Here is a 22,521-nt window from a genome sequence, read left to right on the forward strand (position 1 = left end):
ATGTGTTTCTGTCTTCTTGTCGGTCTTTCCGTCTTTCTGTCTGTCTCTCTTTCTGGCTGTCAGTGTGTCTTTCTGTCTTTCTGTCTGTGAGTCTTTGTGTCCGTCTGTCTTTCTTTCTGTCTGTCCTTCTGTCTGTCATTCTATCAGATTTTCTGTCTGTCCGTGTGTGTTTCTGTCTGTCTGTCTTTCTGTCTTTCTGTCTGTCTCTCTTTCTGGCTGTCAGTGTGTCTTTCAGTCTGTCTGTCTGTCTTTCTGTATGTCTGTGAGTCTTCGTGTCCATCTCTCTTTCTGTCTGTCATTCCATCTGTCTGTGTGTCTGTCTTTCTGTCCATCTGTCCTCTGTCTGTCCATCTGTCAGTCTATCTTTCTTTCCATCAGTCTTTCTGTCTTTCTGTCTGTCTGTGTGTCCTTCTGTCTTTCTGTCTGTCTGTGTGTCTGTCAGTCTGTCTTTCTGTCTGTCTGTGTCTTTCTGTTTGTCTTTCTGTCTGTGGGTCTTTCTTTCTTGCTGTCTGTCTTTCTGTGAGTTTGTCTTTCTGTGTGTCCTTTTGTCTTTCTGTCTCTGTGTTTGTGTCTTTCTGTCCATCTGTCTTTCTGTCTATCTTTCTGTCTTTGTGTCTTTCTGTCTTTCTGTCTGTCTGTCTGTCAGTCACTCTGTCTTTCTGTCTCCAGGGGTCCTCAAACTTTTTAAACAGGGGGCCAGTTCACTGTCCCTTAGACCGTTGGAGGGCCGGACTATCGTTTTAAAAAACAAAACAAAACAAACAAAAAAAAAAACAACTATGAACAAATTCCCATGCACACTGCACATATCTTATTTTGAAGTAAAAAAACAAAACAGGAACAAATACGATCACACCACTGCATGTGGCTCGTGGGCCGTAGTTTGAGGACCCCTGGTATGTGTCTTTTGGTCTGTTTGTCTCTCTGTTTTTGTGACTCTTTCTATCTCTCTTTTTGTCTGTGTGTCTTTCTGTCTGGCTATTGGTAGGTCTGTCTTTCTGTCTGTGTGTCCTTGTCTGTTTGTCTTTCTGTCTGTGTGTCTTTCTGTCCGTGTGTCTTTCTGTCTGTGTGTCCTTTTCTATGTCTGTCTGTGTGTGTGTCTTTCTGTCCGTCCGTCTGTCTGTATTTCTTTCAGTCTGTCTTTCTGTGTCTGTCCTGTCTGTCTGTCTTTCTCACTATGTCTGTCTGTCTTTCTGTCTGTCCGTCTGTCTGTCTTTCTGTCTGTCCTTCTGTCTTTCTGTCTGCCTGTATGTCTCTCTGTCTTTCTGTCTGTGTGTCTGTCCTTCTGTCTGTCTGTGTGTCTGTCCTTCTGTCTGTCTTTCTGACTTTTTGTCTCGTTGTCTGTCTCTGTTTTTGTGTCTCTTTCTGTCTCTCTGTCTTTGTGTGTCTTTCTGTCTTTCTGTGAGTCTGTCTTTCTGTCTGTGTGTCCTTGTCTGTCTGTCTGTGTTCATCTGTCTTTCTTTCAGTCTTTCTGCCTGTCTATGTGTCTTTCTGTCTTTGTCCATATGTCTTTCTGTCCGTTTTTCTGTCTGTCCTTCTGTCTATCAGACTTTCTGTCTGTCCGTGTGTCTTTCTGTCTGTCTTTCTATCTTTTTGTCTGTGTGTCTTTCTGTCCGTCTATTTGTCTGTCTTTCTATCAGTCTGTGTGTCTGTTGGTCTATCTTTCTGTCAGTCTGTCTTTCTGTCTGTCCTTCTGTCTTTCTGTCTGCCTGTATGTCTGTCTGTGTGTCCTTTTGTCTGTCTTTCTGTCTGTCGGCCTGTCTTTCTGTCTGTGTGTCTGTCCTTCTGCCTGTCTTTCTGCCTATGTGTCTTTCTTTTTGTCTGTTTGTCTGTTTTTGTGTCTCTGTCTCTCTGTCTTTCTCTGTGTGTCTTTCTGTCTTTCTGTGAGTCTTTCAGTCTGTGTGTCCTTGTCTGTCGGTCTGTGTTCATCTGTCTGTCAGTCTGTCTTTCTGTCTGTCAGTGTGTCTTTCTGTCCATCTGTCTTTCTGTCTGTCTTTCTGTCTTTCTTTCTGTCTTTTGTCTGTCTTTCTTTCTGTCTGTCATTCTGTCAGTCTGTCTGTCCGTCTGTATGTCTGTCCTTCTGTCTGTCTATGTGTCTTTCTGTCTGTCTCGCTTTTTGTGTCTCTTTCTGTCTCTTCTGTCTGTCTTTATCTGTCTGTCTGTCTTTGTATGTATGTCGGTCAGTCTGTCTTTCTGTCTGTGTGTCTTTCTGTCTTTTGGTCTGTCCTCCTGTCTGTCTGTCTTTATGTATGTGTGTCTTTCTGTCTGTCTTTCTGTCTGTGTGTCTGTCTTGTTGGCTGTCTTTCTCACTATGTGTGTTTTGGTCGGTCTTTGTCTGTCTGTGTGTCTTTCTGTCTGGCTTTCGGTCGGTCTGTCTGCGTGTCTTTCTGTGAGTCTGTCTTTCAGTCGGTCTGTCTTTGTCTGTCTGTGTGTCCCTTTGTCTGTCTATCTGTGTTCTCTGTCCATCTGTCTATCTGTCTGTCTTTCTGTCTCTCCGTGTGTCTTTCTGTTTGTCCGTCTGTCTTTCTGTTTGTCGGTCCTTCTGTCTGTCTTTCTGTCTGTCCATGTGTCTTTTTGTCTGTGTCTGTGTGTCTTTCTGTTTGTCTGTGTGTTTGTCTTTCTGTTGGTCTCTCTGTCTTTCTGTCTGTCATGTGTCTGTCCATCTGTCTGTGTGTCTTTCTGTCAGTCTGTCTGTCTGTCTTTATGTCTGTGTGTGTGTCTTTCTGTCCATCTGTCTGTGTGTCTTTCTGTCAGTCTGTCTTTCTGTCGATCTGTCTGTCATTCTGTCTGTGTGTCCTTTTGTCTGTCTTTCTTTCCGTATGTCTGTCTGTGTGTCTTTCTGTTCATCTGTCTTTGTCTTTCTGTCTGTGTGTCTTTCTGTTCATCTGTCTTTCTGTTGGTCTGTCTTTATGTCTCTGTCTGTCTGTCCATCTGTCCTTAGGTCTGTCTTTCTGTCCATCTGTCTTTTTGTCTGTTTTTGTCGGTCTGTGTGTCTGTCTTTCTGTGTGTCATTTTGTCTTTCTGTCTGTCTTTGTGTGTGTCTGTCTGTCTTTCCATCTGTTCTTCTGTCTTTCTGTCCTCTGTCTGTCTCACTATGTGTCTTTCTGTCTTTTTGTCTGACTGTTTCTCTGTTTTTCTGTCTGTCTCTCTTTCTTTCTCTGTCTTTCTGTCTGTGTCTTTCTCTCCTATCTGTCCGTCTGTGTGTCTTTCTGTCCTTCTGTCCATCTGTCTTTCTGTCAGTCTGTCTTTCTTTGTCTTTCTTTCTGTTGGTCTGTCTTTCTGTCTGTGTCTCTTTTTGTCTGTCTGTCTTTCTGTCTGTGTGTCTTTTGTCCTTCTGTTTATCTTTCTGCCTGTCTTTCTGTCAGTCTGTCTTTCTGTCTGTGCATCTTTCTTTATGTCTGTCTGTCGGTCTGTGTGTCTGTCCTTCTGTCTGTGTGTCTTTTTGTCTTTCTATCTGTCTCTCTGGTTTTCTGTCTCTTTCTGTCTTTGTCTTTTTGTCTGTGTGTCTGTCTGTGTGTCTTTCTGTCTTTCTATCAGACTTTCTGTCTGTGTGTCTTTCTGTCTGTGTGTCTTTCTGTCTGTCTTTTGGTCGGTCTGTCTTTCTATCTGTCTGTGTGTCTTTCTGTCTTTCTGTCAGTCTGTCTTTCTATTTGTGTGTCTGTCCTTCTGTCTGTCTTTTGGTCTATATGTCTTTTTGTCTTTCTGTCTGTCTCTCTGTTTTTTTGTCTCTTTCTGTTTCTCTTTCTGTCTTTCTCTGTCTTTCTGTCCTTCTGTCCATGTGTCTGTTCGTCTGTCTTTCTGTTTTTCTGTCTGTCTTTCTGTCTGTGTGTCTTTTTGTCTTTCTTTCTGTTGGTCTTTCTGTCTGTCTGTCTTTCTGTTTGTCGTTCTGTCTTTCTGTCTTCCTTACTTTGTGTCTTTTTGTCTTTCTGACTGTCTTTCTGTCTTTCCGTCTGTGTGTATTTCTGTCTTTCTGCCTTTCTGTCAGTCTATCTGTTTTTCTGTCTTTCTGTCGTTTTGTCTTTCTGTCTGTGTCCTTCTATCCATCTTTCTTTCTTTCTTTTTCTCTTTTCTTTTTAGACGGAGTCTCACTATGTTGCCCTTAGTACAGTGCTGTGGCATCACAGCTCAAAGCAACCTCAAACTCTTGGGTTTAAATGATTCTCTTCCCTCAGCCTCCTAAGTACCTGGGACTACAGGAGCCCACAACAATGCCCTGCTATTTTTTTGTTGCAGTTGTCATTGTTGTTTAGATGGCCCGGGCTGGGTTTGAACCTGCCAGCCTTGGTGCATGTGGCTGGCGCTGTAACCACTGTGCTATGGGCGCCAAGCCTACTTATGAAGTTTTTAAGCAAGAATATTCACTGTTTTAGGGAAGAAAGGATCCCGCTTTGACTTCTGCTTCTTGATTTCCTTACTCAGGTGCTGACCCCAGCACAGATCAAATCAATTTGCCAGGCAATTCTGGACTCTGGGAAGCAGTATGCCATAAAAAAGAGGAAACCATTCCCACTGATGTATTCTTACTATGGAACAGAATACTTGGGTAAGTAAGAGTATTGGCACAGACCTGCAGGATGGAGGGAGTCTGTTATATTAACATTGAGTAAATATTGGAAGATTTTGTTTTTGCTGTAGGTCATCACTATTAATTCAATAAAAAATAATTTAAAATGTCTTTTTAAAACAGATATTTTAGATATTACAAATGACAATTTAATATTTGCTTTCATAGTGTACCTATCAAAAATGTACCTATTTTAATGGTTGCTTTCACTAAGGACTGAAATCCTTATTCCAGATCATAAGCTCTTCAGACTAATTTTGCCTAAAGATTATGAACCATTTTTACATTTATTGATTGCAAGTACTTCCTCTGCGCAGGAAAGAAGGACTTTAACCTTTGTTAAGGAAGGGAAGTAGGATCAGCCACTAACATTTTAATGTTTTAAATAGGAGGGGATTAATAATACGCTACTGAGTTACAGTGGCTAATTTTGAGTTCCTTGTTTGACTCCTGTAGAAGCTCACCATCACTCCTGAACAAGGTTTGCAAGGCCCTTTGTAGATTACCTGCCTGTTTTCCCAGACTCCAGCTTTATCTCTGCCCACCAGGTTTTGTCTAGCAGTTTCCCATGTGCAAAGTGTTCTCATTTTTTTTTTAACTTTGCACATGTTCCCTTTGCCTGAAATGCCCCACTTTCCCCTAACTCCTTTATCTACCGGCAGACTTTTAAGACTCTGCTCAAACATTATCAGATCCTGCTGAAAAACTGTGTGCTTTTGGAAAAAGGGGTGTTAAACCCTCTCTCAAGAAACATTCACATTTCCCCCTGAGGCAAAATTGGGTAGTGTTGTCTTGTCACCCTGCCCCCTCTTCGACTGGAGCCTTTGTCACATCCGTCTGTAATTAGTGGCTCATGTATCTAACCATCTTAGCAGGCTTTGTGCTCCTTCAGGGTGGAAATTTTCTCTCATTTATCTTCATGATCCCAAGACCTTTACCAATGAACCTTCAAGTAGTAAGGGAACTCGAATGAATGAATGACTAACAAATGAATTTGATCAGAGTTTCTGTGAAGAATCTTAAAAGTCCCTGCCTAAGTTCCCCTCAGATCAGATCCTGAGACATGGATTTGGGTATAAAAGGCTTATTTGGAAGGTAAGCCAAGATAATGTTGTTAGAGGAGTCAGAAAATGAGATAAAGAAAAGAAAGAAGCTAACTGAGTATTGAGCATATAACTATGGACAAGTGAGGCTCAGTTCCCCTGGGAAATCTTTGAGACATATAGGACACATCTCAGAATTGTCTCGCCCAGTGGGTGAAGAAATCTGGGATATTCCTTCCCCAGCTCCCTGCTTATTGGTTGCTTCTCTCAGCTGTGTTAATTCTCTAACTATCTGGCCCTGCCCCTCTGGGCTGGGCACACACCTGTGGCCAAAGAAGAATCATAGGTGCTTAAGGTAGGAAGCATGGAGGGTAAGAACACGTGAAGGGTGAATGTGGATGATGTGATGAGCAGGGCACTGACAGTGTCCACTGTAGCCCTCTAATATAGGTATTTGGTTCATTTTCAGGTTTTGTTAGAGAAATTGACATTCTGGCCATTTACATATATAGCACAAACCAGATTTCTATCTAATGCAAAAGCATTTTCCTGAAAAGCAACTTTTTCTTTAAAATTTTCAAATACAGTGAAAGAAAGATACTTTCAAACTTTATGATCATCTTTTAAGAGAGAAGTTTTGACCTGATACAAGGCCATTTCTGGGGAATCAAGAGTTCTGAGTATGGCAAAGTGACAATTGTCTGAATACAAAGAGAAAGCTCTAAAATTATAGAATTGAATTTGAATAACAAGCACCATTACCACCCACTAATCAGGATTCTACTAATTGGGAGTGAGTGAAAACTCCTAGAGGGACTGGGATGACTTTTACCTTTGTTAAGCTAAATCTTTTTCCAAAGGCAGGCTCAGGCCTTTGCTAGTTCAGTACCCTCTGCTGAAACTCTTAGGAATTCTTCAAGATTTTACTTAGATAACATTACTTTTGTGGAACCTTTAGCACTCTCTCCACCCCTGAGGTCAAGTTAAACTCTCCTTTCTCAGTTTTTCATTCATCACCTTGTATTAATCAGGGTTCTTCAGAGAATTGTAATATAATAAATAAATAAATTTATTATAAGGAATGGGGTCACACAATTATACAGGCTAAGAAGCCAGACCCAGGAAAGCCAATGGTGTAAATTCCAGTTCAAGTATGAATCCAAAGGCAAGAAAAGACCAATGTCCCACTTTGAAAACAGGCAAAGAGAAATAATTCTTACTTATCCCTTTGTTCTACTCAGTCCTTTAATGAATTGGGTGAGGCCTGCCCACATTGGAGAGGGCAATCTGCTTTACTCAGTCCACATATTTGAATATAGTAGAACCTCTGTCAGTTGACCGCCCAAGGGATTATAACAAACTAGTCAACATATGGAGGTGGTCAACATAACGTAATAGGCCTACTGTGCTGATACATACATATAGCACATGTCTGGTCTATAAAAATTAGGTCAACTTAAGGAGGTGGTCAATGTAGGGATGTGGTCAAATATGGAGGGTCTACTATATTATTTTTGTCTAGAAACACCCTTACAGACATACCCAGAAATAATGTTTAACCAAATATATAGACACCCACAGCCTAGTAAAGCTGACACATAAAATTTACCAAATCATTGTATAAAAAAGACACCTACACCCATGTTTATTGTAGCAAAATTAACAATTGCAAAGATATGAAACCAACCTAAGTGCCCACTAACTGAAGAATGAATAAAGAAAATGTTCTCCCCCCATACACACACACACACACACACACACACACACACACGTGTATACACACCCTGGAATACTATTCAGCCATCACAAATAAATAAGGTGGTTTTTATGCAGCAACTTGGATGGAACTGAAGGCCATTTTTTCTAAGCGAAGCAACCCAGGAACAAAAAGACAAATACCACATGTTTTCACTTATAAATGAGAGCTAAGCAATGAGAATGTATGCTCTAACTCCAGTAAGATTAGCCCATATCACAAAATCCCAAGACCAGAATTGTTGGCATGGATGTGGAGAAAAGGGAACACTTCTACACCACTGGTGGGAATGCAAATTAATACATTCCTTTTGGAAAGATGTTTGGAGAACACTTAGAGATCTAAAAATAGATCTGCCATTCAATCCTATAATTCCTCTACTAAGTATATACCCAGAAGACCAAAAATCACATTATAACAAAGATATTTGTACCAGAATGTTTATTGCAGCCCAATTCATAATTGCTAAGTCATGGAAAAAACCCAAGTGCCCATCGATCACGAATGGATTAATAAATTGTGGTATATGTACACCATGGAATATTACGCAGCCTTAAATAAAGATGGAGACTTTACCTGTTTCATGTTTACATGGATGGAGCTGGAACATATTCTTCTTAGTAAAGTATCTCAAGAATGGAAGAAAAAGTATCCAATGTACTCAGCCCTACTATGAAACTAATTTATGGCTTTCACATGAAAGCTATAACCCAGTTATAACCTAAGAATAGGGGGAAGGGCGAAAGGGAGAAGAGGGAGGGGGGAGGTGGGCGGAGAGAGGGTGATTGGTGGGATTACACCCGCGGTGCATCTTACAAGGTACACGTGAAACTTAGTAAATGTAGAATGTAAATGTCTTAACACAATTACTAAGAAAATGCCAGGAAGGCTATGTTAACCAGTGTGATGAAAATGTGTCAAAACGGTCTATAAAACCAGTGTGTGGTGCCCCATGATCGCATTAATATACACAGCTATGATTTAATAATAAAAAAAGAAATAAAGTAAGGCTTACAGAGAGGGTTCTCAGCCATAAAAAAAAAAAAGGTGACTTAATGAACATTGGAGACTCAGAAGAGGGAGAATGAGAAGCGGGTGAAGAATGAAAAATTGCCTGCAGGGTACAACACACTCTATTCAGGTGATGAACATGTTAAAAGCCTAGACTTCTCCACTATGCAATTCAGCCATGTAACAAAAATACTGCTTCTACCCCCAAATATATTTAATAAAATAATAATAAATAAATGATTAGAATACCTAGAACAAAGTATTTTCAAGCACTTTAGAAGCATTTTCATAAAGGCTATTGTTCTGTTAATTATGAACTTAAAAATACTTGAGCAAGTTTGACCAAGAATTGGTCAACAAACTTTTTCTGTAGAGGGTTAAACAAAAAATATTTTAGGTTTTGTGAACTATATGGTCTCTGTGACAAATGTAGCTCTGCTGTCTTAGCAGAAAAGCAGCCATTCAGTGTACAAACGAATGAGCATGACTGTGTTTCAATAAAACTTTGTTTACAAAGAAAAAGCAGTGAAGTAGATTTGGCATGCAGACTATAGTTTATTGGAAGCCTCGTTCTTAAGCAATTCCATTATTACATTGCTATATGTACTTCTAAGTTTCTTTTTTATCCTGTAATTATTTTTTCACCAAATCAAACTGAGTCTGCTCCCTATTGTGTGAATTAATTATGTTTTGCTTGTGAATATAGGGGCAGCTCATGGCCTATCGTCCATACTTCAGATGCTTCTTTCTTACCACGAGCACCTCAAGCCCTCAGATCGGGAGCTGGTGTGGCAGAGTGTGGACTTCCTCATGGAACAGGAACAGAACTGCAACTGGCCACCTGAGCTCGGCGAGACCATCAAGAGAGAGAATGAGCTGGTCCACTGGTGCCATGGCGCTCCAGGTTTCACACACTCTGTTATCTTGAAAACATTGCCTTTCATCTAGCTTAGCCACAGGAGGGTTTCTTTTCTGAGAAGTGAGGGTATTTCTTATCTTATGTCATTGATATGTGAGACAAAAAGGTCAAGATGAAATTTTTCAAAGCCCCAAATTCTTGATCTGTAAAGGACTTCTGGAAATTATCCCCTATTTTTTAAAAAAATATATGATACGTATCTTTTTGTATATAGAGCTAAACTAATACTGTCCAGCAGTATAAGCTACAAAAGTAATAAATTTTTTGGTAACTCCATTAAAATAGTACAGTCAGGTAAAGCTAACTTTCATAATGTATATTATATAACCAAATATACTCTAAGTATTATCATTTTAATGTGAGGCTAATTAAAAATTGAGATATTTTGCATTTTTCATAAAATATGGAGTCTTTGAAATCTATTGTATTTTTTTTTACATGTCAATTGAGACTTGCCACATTTCAAGTGCTACATAGCTACATTGGACAGTGTAGATCTGGAGCCTGGCAATTCAACATGTGGTCCCTAAATTAGTCACATGAGCAAATGTGTGTTGGTAGAAACCCAGAATCTCAGGCTTCTCCCTAGGCCCACTGAATCAAATCTACATGTTAGCAATATCCTTTGGTGACTTGTATGTACTTGAAAATTTGAAATACACTATTCCATGATTCTTCTTCAAATGGAATTTCCACTAGTACCAAATAAGAAGTCTATATAAATGAGAAGCCATCCCAGTGAACTCCCTGGAATTGAGCCTAGAAATTTACCAGACCCCATCTTTTTCCCCCTTTTAAAAAATCCCATTATATTGCCTTCAGAGAAGGGGCGATTTAAAAGTAGTTAAATTCAAATAAATCAATTAATGGGACATGGGAGAGGACTTAAAATACCAAGATAACACAAAATCTTTTGATTATGAGTAGATTTAATTTTCAAGGCTATGCTTTAATCCCACAAACATAGCTTTAAAATATTTTTGATTTATCTTAACTTGTTACCTGAGTTTTATCCCCTCCATTCCCCCCTTAATTAATGGTTTTAAGTCCAACTATAATTTTATTTTTTCTTTGGTACAGTTTGTATAGATGAATAATGTAAGTCACAGTCTAATGGCCCTGTTTTCTCTGCCTGCTACATTTACCTATGGAAGGAACTGCAAAGTGTGCACTTGTATCAGTAACAGAGCATTGTGTATTATATCCAAGCTAACTCCTGCCGGTTATGATTTGAAACCATTTCCCTTTACTTTCACCTTTTTGAGAAAAAAAAAAAAGTTATTTACCAACCTGGAAGTGATATTTCTTTTTGTTATACTCAGCTTTTCTCTGGCCCACTCCCTTTGATCACAATCAGTCATAGTCTCTGGATATCTTCCAAGCATCCCAGCCAGGATTCTTGAACTTTGGAGATGTCCCAATTTAAATACAGAATATTTTTAAAGGATTCCTTGTGCTAGTGAAAATCTTGAAGAGTTGGAAGCTAATCTCAAATGAGAAATTTGGTCAGTTAAGTGATGTGGGTGTCTTTAAGGGCAGTTACTTCATCATTTCTTTATACTAAATACCACCTGTCTTTGTTAATCATGTACCATAACAGTGCTGCCTAGAATTCATTACTGTGGGGGTTTTACTTATCCTCCTTTATCACTCATGTTCAGTGTCTCAAAAAGATTACAGATTCCAAAGCCAAATCATTCAGTCTTCATATTCACAAACTACTAAAAATAAAGCAATACACAAGTGAATAAAAAAATGAAGTACATTATTTTTGTCAGCCCTATGCCCACCTTCAAGAATATTGGTCTTGGCTCGGTGCCCGTAGCTCAATGGTTAGGGTGCTAGCCACATACACCAGGGCTGGCAGGTTCAAACCTGGCACAGGCTTGCTAAACAACAATAAATACAACAACAAGAAATAGCCGGGGGTGTTATGGTGGGCACCTGTAGTCCCAGCTATTGGAGGCTGAGGCAAGAGAATCGCTTAAGCCCAAGTGTTGGAGGTTGCTGTGAGCTGTGATGCCATGGGGCACTCTGTCCTACCGAGGGTGACAAAGCAAGACTCTGTCTCAAAATAATAATAATATTGGTATATTAAGAGATACTCAGCTGCAAGCATGATTTTAAATCTGATAAGTGCAGACCAAAGACTATCAAGATCTCACAGAAGTTGATGACAATAAACTCTCCAAAAATTATAAAACAGAAAATGAGCTAGAAAAATAATTTTTATTTGTTTAAGGAAATATTTTGGAGAATAGATTTATAAGCACTGCAGATGATTTGGGGCAGCAGACTTACTCTGTGATGAAAACCTGCCAAAGCTATTCCATAATGTGGAACTTCATTAATGATAATTTATCTCTCCCTGTAATTGTTTCCTATCGACTTTCCTTCAACCTCCCTCTATAGGTGACAGCCCTAGTTGTCATTTATGCAGTTTGGAAATAGTTCTTGACTTCTAAGTTAATAACTTCAGGTTCTAATTGTATTGCCAATACTTACCAGCTAAATGACCTCGAAAAGAGGTTATTTTGTTTCTTTTGTGTCATTTTCTCTTTATCTGTGAAATGAGCACGTTAAGATAGAGTAGTGAAACTCAAAACTACAATTATTCTCACAACAGACTCCTTTTATGCTGTGGACTTTTGCCATTCCGGAGGAATGTGTCCTAAAAGCTTTGCAAATACCCACATTTATAAATACCTAGTGTGGTATATAGATTTTTCTCAATAAACACAACAAAGTATTACGGGAAGATATATATAAACTCTTCACAACCTTGATGATTTTGAAATACAGGACCAAAGTCATTTGCAAAATCATTAAATAAATGCTGTGGCTAAAATAAACTCTCAACTGCATTAGGTTACATCATTGCTGTGGTAATGCTGATAGTGTGTTTCCTTTACTCTGTGTGAAACAACAGGTGTAGGTGTTTTTTTTATTCCTTTCACCAAGGCTCTTGGGTAGGTGAATTTGAATAAAGAATAAAAGGCTTTTGAAGTGCAGGTGCCATTGGTCACCAAGCTTTGTAGTGCACAATGTGTGCCTCAGAGAAATTACAGAACCCAGAATACACCTGGGTGGTGATTCTCTGGTATGTTGAAACTACATGTGGCAAGTCTAGCTAACACAGGGCTCTACTGGATCTCATATTTTTGAAGATTTAGCCTCTCAAACCATATTTATTAAGTAATAATCCATTCTTTTTCCCAGTTGTATTAGTCAAAAACATACATCGTTGCTAACCCAGGTTTCTTATCAATGCACTAGAATGTGTGTTCCTATGATGAAATGATATGGTTCCTATCAAAGGCAAAGAAACTCAACATTCCTTCCTTTTAAATTAAGCAGTCATATTGTAGATTCTGTTAGTTTGTGTTAGGAAAAAGCAAATTTAGAAGCTTTTCAAGATCCCTTCCATGTGCCATTCTGTGATCCAGGCTGCAGAAAGAGACCTTTAGATTCTGTCCAGAACCACAGAATCAATACCTATTTGCCTTTCTGGGGCTAATGGCCTGGTGTAGCAATTAGACAAACTCAGCCTTTTTTCCATCCCCATTTCTCTTTGTTCACCCTAGCACTGGCTTATGCTGAGGTGGGAAAGGAGACATTATAGAGCAGGCGTCCTCAAACTTTTTAAACAGGGGGCCAATTCACTGTCCCTCAGACCATCGGAGGACCAGACTATAGTTTAAAAAAAAAAAAAAACTATGAACAAATTCCTATGCACACTGCACATATCTTATTTTGAAGTAAAAACAAAGCAGGAACAAATACAATTCACACAGCTTCATGTGGCCCGCGGGCCGCAGTTTGAGGACGCCTGTTATAGAGTCAACAGACATTTATGGAGCCCTTGTCATATGACACATACCATGCCACAGACTAGTGGAAAATAATGAACACAATACAGTTCCCGCCCTTGGGTACTTTGCACTGTACTAGAGGAGGCAGCCATGAAAATAGATAATTTTAATCTGATTCTGTATAAATGCTAAGATTTGTATAGGAAGTGATGAGAGCTCAGAGGAGGGATTCCAAGTGCTGCCTCCAGGTCCAGAGAAGACTTCCTGGAGGAGGTGACGCCCTAGGTAAGTTAGCCAGGCCAAGAAAAGTAAAAAGCAACGTGGGCTGTGAGAGGCAAGGCATGGAAGCAGTGCTGGTGGTTTGGTTTTACTGAAGTGAACAGCTTCAAGCAGAGAATAGAGAAAAGGAAAGGAGCTTAGTTGCAAAAGCCTTTCTGTACCATGCAAAGGCACCTGGGCAACAGGGAGCCATTTATCAGTTTAAGCAGGGGAGTGATATGATCAGATTATGGTTCTAGAAAGGACATTCATTCTGTCATAGAATGAATTTAAAGCATGGAAGACCTGGGTGGGGAGAGAGGGGGCAGAAGGCTAAAGTAATCATATGCCTGCCTCTTCATCAGGCTCTTTGCCTGGGGTCCAGAAGCAGAGTCTGCTCATAGGAAGAATCTATAAGGGAGTGGAAAAGCAGAATAGGCCATCGGAGAAAAGCCAGAGGAGAGTGTCTTACCTGGAGACTAGCTTCAGCCTGATTTGTGGGGAAGCTAAAAGGAATGGATTATACCAAAAAGCTGGCTGTGCATTCAAGCAGAGGAGCTGACTTTTTGAACTCCTGCATCAGTGAGTCATTGACCAGTATCTGCAGGAGGTGGGTACATAATATAACCTCCCATTTGCCTGAAGGCATATCTCCCAAGAAGAGGACAACTGTGAACTTTGTTAGCAGCCCATACCACCCAAACCGGGAGATGAAAAATCTGCTGGTATAGTAAAGGCAATCCAGGTAGGGCACTAATAGCGTCCAATATACCTACCTAATTCCTCCTCAGCTTCCAGTAATCAGGTTAGATGGTGTCATTCCTTCTAGTAAGCCTTTTCTATTACAGAGAAAAGGCCCTCCTGTGTGCTTCCATGACACCTCTATTTCCCACATGTGGTCTAAAATACTGTGAAAGTAGGGGCTTTTTAAAACCTTAGCACCTACTACTGTGTCTAGCATATAGTAAATGTTCAATTAATATTTAAACAGTCACCCCATCCTGTGAAATGTCTCTTTCATTAGCTTCATTTTCATCTTTCTGCCAACATAATCAGCCCACAGCTACCCTGTTGCCCTTTTTCAGGTCTCTCCTGACACCACCATAGGATATTTTCACATTGTCATACAAAAACAAAAACCAACCAGTCCACAGCAAAAACAGTTTCATTGGTTCCCTATTGCCTGTAGAGTATGATCCAAGCTGCCTAACTGGACTTGATTCATAAAGCCATCCATAATCTGAGCTCATCTACCCTTCCAGCTCACTGGCCTGTTGGTTAGAACACTGCCCCACAGGCCTTCATATGGCTTGTCCTTCCTGGTTCAACATCTTTGCCCTTGCCCTTGCTGAGATTGGTTCTAGAATGCCCTCTCTGCCTCAAGTCCTGAAAAAGTCCTACTTCCATCCAAAGTCTTGCTGACTGCCTTGTGCAAGGTAACTTCTACCTTTCTGATCCTGCTAGTATAATTGACAGTACCATTCATTTTATGTCCCAGCAGCACCATGAGTTACAAGTGCTATTATGTATCAGTCACCTAAACATATTTTTAATTTCCATTTTTAGACAGTGCCTTCCTAAAGGGCAGGAGTCATTTATTTTATATCACCCAGTGCCTGGACTGGATATATATTTGGTGGGGAGGGGCTCCATGCAAAATGAAAATGCAAGTCCTTTGGCTGGGCACGCGTAGTTCAGTGAGCAGGGCACCAGCCACATACACTGAGGTTCGCAGGTTCAAGCCCAGCCCGGGCCTGCTAAACAACAATGACAACTGCAACCAAAAAATAGCCGGGTGTTGTGGCGGGCGTCTGTAGTCCCAGCTACTTGGGAGGCTGAGGCAAGAGAATCTCTTAAACCTAAGAGTTTGAGGTTGCTGTGAGCTGTGACGCCACTGCACTCTACCAAGGGCCACATAGTGAGACTCTGTCTCAAAAAATAAATAAATAAAAAAGAAAGAAAGAAAATGCAAGTCCTTTTTAGGAAAATTGTTAAGAATTTCAAGATGACAGTAACAGAACATTAAACCCAGCATGCGACCCTTGTCAAGGCTGTGAGTTGTCAGCACAGATGGCATGCCTATGAAGCTGGCCTTGCCTAGGGCTATGCATACAGTAGATAATCAGTGACTACTTTCAAATGAATGAATGCAGAGAATGAATGAATACATGATCACATAAGTTCAACTCTTTTGAAATCATTCTTTAGTTTGTGGAAGATATTTTGTTTCTAAAATTGAAAGAGAACAATGCTATAGGCAGCTATTGTCAGGGGGTGACTGGAAAGCATTAACTAAGCAAAGAGCCTATTGCCATGTAAATGTTAATTATAAGGAGAGTTAAAGGGGATACTTAAAAAGAGGATGATATCACGACTCTCATACAAATATAAGATGAACATATTTCAACCATTTGATTTAGTTCATTAATTAATGAGGGGAACAGAAACGTGTTATAACTAGTTGAAAGGAAAAACTAAAGAGCAGACATAGTTAGTTATATAGGCCATTAGGAAAAATGAAATGAATTTGCTTAACAGGTAGGAAAAATGAAATTAATTTGCTTAACAGGTGCAAAACTGGCTTCTTCCACAGAGGCAGAGGAAAGTCACTTCAACCTCTACCAGACAGAATGAAAGTTTCTAGGAATAGGAATTATTTGCAATACTATCAGCTTTCTACATGATAATTTCTATGTTTACAGAGTCATAAAATAGCCTAGTCAAGGCAATGAAAAGCAGAGGTAACCCAGATGAATGAGATAGTCAAATACTTGCTATATTTCAGCGTTCCCCACCTTTTATATAGAAAAAAGGTAGCCTGTGAAGGAAAGAAGTGATCTTGTATTACTAACCTACTCTATGAATATGAGAGCCCAGAAATTGGAACTTGAGGGAAATTATTTCTATTAATATAATAGCTGTTGCTTCTCTTGTTTCTGTCCCTGCCTTTGTAGTTGATATTATCTTTGTTGACAAGCTTTGAAGGAACATTTCTTTCCATGGAACAATCTGATTTGGGAAGGACTAACTTCACAGCTGGAGTAAAGTCTTGGCAAGGTTGTTTGGGAGCATTGTTTTTGTTGGAAAGATTCCCAGTTTTGCTCTTAAGAAAATGTGTATAGTTATAAGTACTTAAACATTATAAATTCTGAATCTCTGTGGGGGAATGAGTAAGCTGTATAAATATTTAGCCATTTTAAATAGCCATGTATGCATATTGATTACCAGAATATGTATCATTAAATATTAACCCATTTGTAATTTAAATTATGGATTTTATCAATTTGTGTACTTCAATAAAAATGTTGCTCTTTCTCCAGAGACCAACCCGTTTATACAATTAAAACAACTTAAAATACCACAGGGAAAATAAGACTCCCTTACAGAACATTCTATTACCTTGCTACTTGAAAAGTATGATCCCCAGAAGGACTCTTCTTAGAAATGCAGAATCTTAGGTCCCACTTCAGAACTATCATATTAGAGTTGTATTTTACCAATACTCAAGTTATTTGTAAGCTTCTTATAGTTTAAGAAGTTTCACGCCGTAGCATTAACCTCTAAGTCATTTCTAATATCTTTAATGTTTTCACAGGAATTGCCTATCTATTTGCCAAAGCTTATCTGGTTTCCAAGAAACCGCAATACTTGGACACCTGTATCCGGTGTGGGGAACTCACATGGCAGAAGGGCCTGCTGAAGAAGGGGCCAGGGATCTGCCATGGTGTAGCTGGCAGTGCCTATGTCTTCCTGCTGCTATACCGACTCACAGGAAACTCTAAATACATCTACCGGGCCCAAAGGTCAGCTGTTCTTCATGTATATTGTCTTAAGTTTTAATCTAATTAATTTTCTGAATAGGTAATGTGGTAACATGGTTTAAAAAGTACAAAAAGGAATACATCAACTGTGCCCTGTAGCCATGTAGTTACATGCCATGTTGATTTCCCTAGAAACAGTTTCTTGATTATCTTCCCAAAGATACTGTGTGCACATACATTTGTGTTACCTTAAAGGAATACCTGAGGCTGGATAATTTAAAAACAAAAGAGGTTTATTTGGCTCATGGTTCTGCAGGCTGTATAAGAAGTATGGCTCCAACCTCTGCTTCTGATGAGGACCTCAAGAAGCTTTCACTCATGGCAGAATGTAAAGGGGAGCTGACGTGCTGAGATCACATGATGAGTGAGGAGACCAGAGAGAGGAGAGGTGCCAGGCTCTTTTTAACAACCAGCTCTCACAAGAACTAACAGAGCAAGAACTCACTCACCACTACCCACCAGAACAAGGAAATGCCCCATGACCCGAACAACTCTCACTAGGCCCCACCTCCAATGTCAGGGATTAAATTTCAACATGAGGTTAAGAGGGTCGAATATCAAAACTATAATAGTATATATATAAAATAAATATGTATATATTATTAGATTTTATATTATATATATATAATTTCATCACTTTATTTTTACACAAATGATAACACCTTGCTATCTTAGTGGTCACCCTACATCAATACTGAAGAGCTATTTTTTTTTTTTTTGAGACAGTCTCACTTTGTTGCTCTTTGTAGAGTGCTGTAATGTCATAGCTCACAGCAACCTTAAACTCTTGGGCTCAAGTGATCCTCATGCCTCAGCCTCCCAAGTAGCTGGGACTACAAGTGCCTGCCATGACAACCTGGCTACTTTTTTGTTAAAGACAAGGTCTTGCTCTTGCTCAGGCTGATCTCTCACTCTTGAGCTCAGGTGATGTACCCACCTTATGGATCCAAAGTTGTAGGATTAAGGTGGGTGTGAGCCACTGTGCCTGGCCTTCTTCCACCATTTTTATTATTGCATGGCATTACACTGTATGACTGAACTGTTACTTATTTAACCAGTCCCATATTAGAAATATATTTAGATAATTTCCAATACTTTGTACTACAAATAATGCCATGATGAATAACCTTGTACATAAACCACTTTGTACATGTATGGATATATCTGAAATGTGAAAGATAAATTCCTAGAAGTAGAATTGCTGGGCCAAAGGATATGTATCTTTGTAATTTTGACAGATAATGCTAAATTACTTCTATAGTTTATTACCTGGAAAGGCAGTAAAGATCGAGTATCAGTTGGACACCAAATAACATTGCTTTTAATAGAAATTATTCCTGACTGGTGAACTGGATAAAGTGGATCAGGAAAACTTTGAATGAGGTATAAATAACCTAGTATAAAGCACAGGTCACAGGTAGGGGCTTCCCTGAATGCATAGTGGCACGAAACTGGTATTCCTTTTGAAAGGATTTAGATGCTCTCTGTATCCAAAAGTTGTTACAAGAGATATTGGCTTCTTGTGTGGCTCTTAAGTCTTCTAAGCCAGGAAGTCTCTTACACCCACCAATGTGATCTGGTTCTCTTACATCTGAGCTGTTACTTGGACGGAGTGGCTAAAGTATACCTCCTGTTTAGTTGTGAGGACTCCCACTGAGGGTATGCACATGATGGTTATCATATTGGTTGTGTAACCTTTAACAAGTCACTTAACTCATTCTATGTCTCAATTTCCTCATTCATAAAATGTGGAAAAATAGTTCCTACCTCCTTGGAGTATTGAGTAGTTTGAGTGAATTGATATATGAAAAATCATTTAGAAAAATGCCTGGCACATAGTAAATGCAATGTAAGCATTTACTATAAACTTGAGTTTATTATTCTAGACTTTTCTCTATGCATAAATGTATGTTCATACATACAAGTATATATATGTGCATGTGCCTATGTGTATTTTAATAAGCTCCTGCTACTATGTATGTATAATATACTATGCATACTGTTTGCAGCTTATAATTTTAAATGTACAATTTTTAAGAGATATCCTTTATTTTAGTTTGTATACATATTGTTATTTTAAATGGCTATGTAGTCGTTCAGTACAGTTGTATCATAATCAGTTTAACTATTCATTAAATAAGGGCACTTGGTATGTGTGAACTCATTACTCATACAAACAAAATTTCCCCAAATATCCAATGCATATACATTTCTGTGCACTTATGTAAGCATTTGTCAGAATACTTTTAGAATTGAAATCATTAGGTTCGTAGCTATTTCTCTATCGTTAACTAGCCTGTCCTTTTTCTTTGCCCATTTTCCCCTTATTATGATGCTTATATTAAGGATTGTGACTTTGTTAAGATATACAATAAGTATTTTCTTACTTTGTAATTTCTCTTTTAACTTTGTTCATAGTCTTTTGCCATACCAAATTTTTAAGGATTTTTTTATCGAAGTTGTCAATCTTAACTTTAAAATTTCTGGATTTTGTGTGATGCTTAAAAATACCTTTCCTACTCCAACATTACAAAAAGATTAATTTATATCGACTTTTACTACCTTTATGATTTTATTTTAACATTTAAATTTTTGATTCAGCTAGAACTTACTCTTTTAATGATATCATATCAGATGGATGTCTATCTTTGTTTAATGAAAAACAAAATTTTCCAATATTATCTGTTCACTAGTTACCCCTAGACATCTTTCTCAACTTTATTCTATTTGAATTATCTAGTTCTGTTTTTTTTTTTTTTTTTTTTTTTGAGATAGTTTTACTTTGTTGCCCTGGCATCATAGTTCACAGCAACCTCAAACTCTTGGGCTCAAGCGATTCACTGACCTCAGCCTCCCAAGTAGCTGGGACTGCACACGCCTGCCACAACGCCTGAATATTTTTGGAGATGGGGTATCACTTGTGCTCAAGCTGGTCTTGAATTTGTGAGCTCAAGCAATCTACCTGCCTCAGCCTCCCAGAGTGCTAGGATTACAGGCATGAGCCACTGCGCCTGCCCCCTAGTTCTGTATTTTGTTATTCATTTATTTCTAATTTTTCTTATCTGTTCTCTCTCATTTACTCTTTTAATTGTATTTTAGATTGAATGTCATATTTTTTTTTTTTTTTTTTTTTTTAATTTGGCCAGGGCTGGGTTTGAACCCGCCACCTCCGGCATGTGGGACCGGCGCCCTACCCGCTGAGCCACAGGCGCCGCCCAAGAATGTCATATTTTTTTAATCCTAGGGAAATTTGATTGGAATTCCATTGAATTTACAGATTACTTAGTGAGAATTAACACCTTTAGAATATTGCATTCTTCTACTGAGGAACATGGTATACATTTCCATTTATTTAAGTTAAAACAAATACCATTTTAAGAAGGTCTTATATGTTTCTCATAAATTTTATTCCTAGGTATTTTATGTTTCCAAGTTTATTGTGAACAAAATCTTTTCTCCATTATATTTTCAGGTCGTTTATTACTGATACTTGGGAAATTAAAACATATATATTACTACAGTTTATCACTTCTAAGATGTACTTTTTCATATAAATTTACATTGTACTTTAGAAAGGTCTTATTTTTATTTTTGTAAATATCACATAATGTATCTAGTTGCCTTAATAAACTCCATTATTGTTACTGTTAGTTTTCCATTAGATTTCATTAGGTTCTATAAATAGACACACATATTATCTGCAAATAATTATGATTCTATTACTGGTTTTCTCATGTGTATACTTTTTTCTTTCGCATGTGTCCTCTATAGCAATATAGCCCCGTAACAATGTTCAACAAGAATAGGAATAGTAAACATCTTGGCTTTTATTGCTGATTTTACTAGGAATGCTTCTATGTTTTACCATGATTTTTTATTTGCTTATAATGTATATAATGTCATATTATGACATACTGTGTTCAAGGCAATCCAAGGGCTTCCCATATGACTCAGAGTAAAAACCTCTCTGTTCTGTGAACAAAAGATGATTGAGCCTGCCTGATCTCATCTCATCCTCTACCCTTCTTCTTCTGGTTCTCTCTACCACTGTGGCTTCCTTGTGATTCCATTGAGATACCAGGTATACTCCACCTTAAGGCGTTGGTTTTGGTTCCTTCCACCTGTAACGTTCACTTCCTATCTCCCTCATTTCATTCAGACCTTTACTCAAAAGTCATTTTCTCAGAAAGTCCTTCCCAAGCCAACTTTTCAAATATTCATGGTTAAGAAACCATAAAATATCCTTGATGATATTTGCATGTATGCATTAAAATAAAAATATTTAAGTTACCTCTCTATTTGAAGCTCTATTGCTTAAGAATTCTGTTAACATGTTTAATTCATGGTTTCCTAATCTGTTTAGGTAGAAACCTGGCCTACTGTTTCCCAAATGTAGCAAAAGAGAGTCATTTGGGAGCTTATCTAGGCTAATGGATTTCACCTTTGATATAAATTTCATCAGCGGTTCTCATGCCCTAACAGTGGTTCTCAACCTTCCTAGTGCCGCAGTGTATTTTCATTGTTAAAAAGGCATTGCGACCCACAGGTTGAGAACTGCTGCAAAGCCTATTTAAAAGGATCAGAACAACCCCTCTATTTTCTGGTAGGTAAGTCCTACCTAACGGAGTCTTAGTTGTAAGATTCTGGCGTCCAGGGCCCTGCAAACAACTTAAATTTCTGCCTAGCAGGCAGAAGACTGCAAATGTTCAGGTAATACCCGAATATTGTTTGGACATTGCATTCACTGATTAGAGTACTGAAATTTCTGATTTATTATAATTCAAAGTTAAAGTATAGTATAGTTCAAATTGAGGTGGCTTCCTTAATTTTGGCAGGTCTTAAAATTGTAAAGGTAAACAATATTACTCTTTCAAATATACAGTTGGAATTTATGGCTGCAGAAAAATATTTGATAACCTTTTCATTTTATCTATGTTTGTTCAATCAGGTTTTCTACCTCTTATTTTTTAGTAGTAGTGAATATATCATATTTCTGTAAAACCACCTACTTCATATGAATCTTTTTTAACATAGAGCTATAATAGTATAGTTGTATAATATTTTTAATTTTCTATATCTGTGGCTGTTTACCTTTTCTTACTTCTACTATTTTTTCCTTCTTGGTCAGATACACCAGTATTTTTTCTGTCTTGTTCATCCTTTCAAGGAATTGGCTCTTGGTTTTGCTTATTGATTCTTTTTGTTTTTCTTTTTTGCTTTTTAATTCATTATTTTCTGAATTTATTTTGTTGTTTACTGTTACTTTTCTTTATTTTGTTATGTTCTAGAGTTTAAAAATGCTTAATTGGAAAACTTTCCATCTTTCTATTAATAATA

At 38.4% G+C, this 22,521-nt stretch overlaps 1 protein-coding gene across 1 annotated transcript in view; it reads left to right on the top strand.

Moving 5' to 3' along the window:
* LANCL3 (LanC like family member 3) overlaps positions 1-22,521 on the top strand; it is a 104,518-nt gene that overhangs the window by 78,909 nt on the left and 3,088 nt on the right. The window contains exons 2-4 of the mRNA XM_053580900.1: positions 4,420-4,543; positions 9,081-9,278; positions 16,959-17,166. Of these exons, the coding sequence (XP_053436875.1) occupies positions 4,420-4,543; positions 9,081-9,278; positions 16,959-17,166 (530 nt within the window). The remainder of the gene's footprint in view (positions 1-4,419; positions 4,544-9,080; positions 9,279-16,958; positions 17,167-22,521) is intronic.

Source organism: Nycticebus coucang, chromosome X, assembly GCF_027406575.1.
Source record: "Nycticebus coucang isolate mNycCou1 chromosome X, mNycCou1.pri, whole genome shotgun sequence".
Classification (NCBI taxonomy): Eukaryota; Metazoa; Chordata; class Mammalia; order Primates; family Lorisidae; genus Nycticebus; species Nycticebus coucang.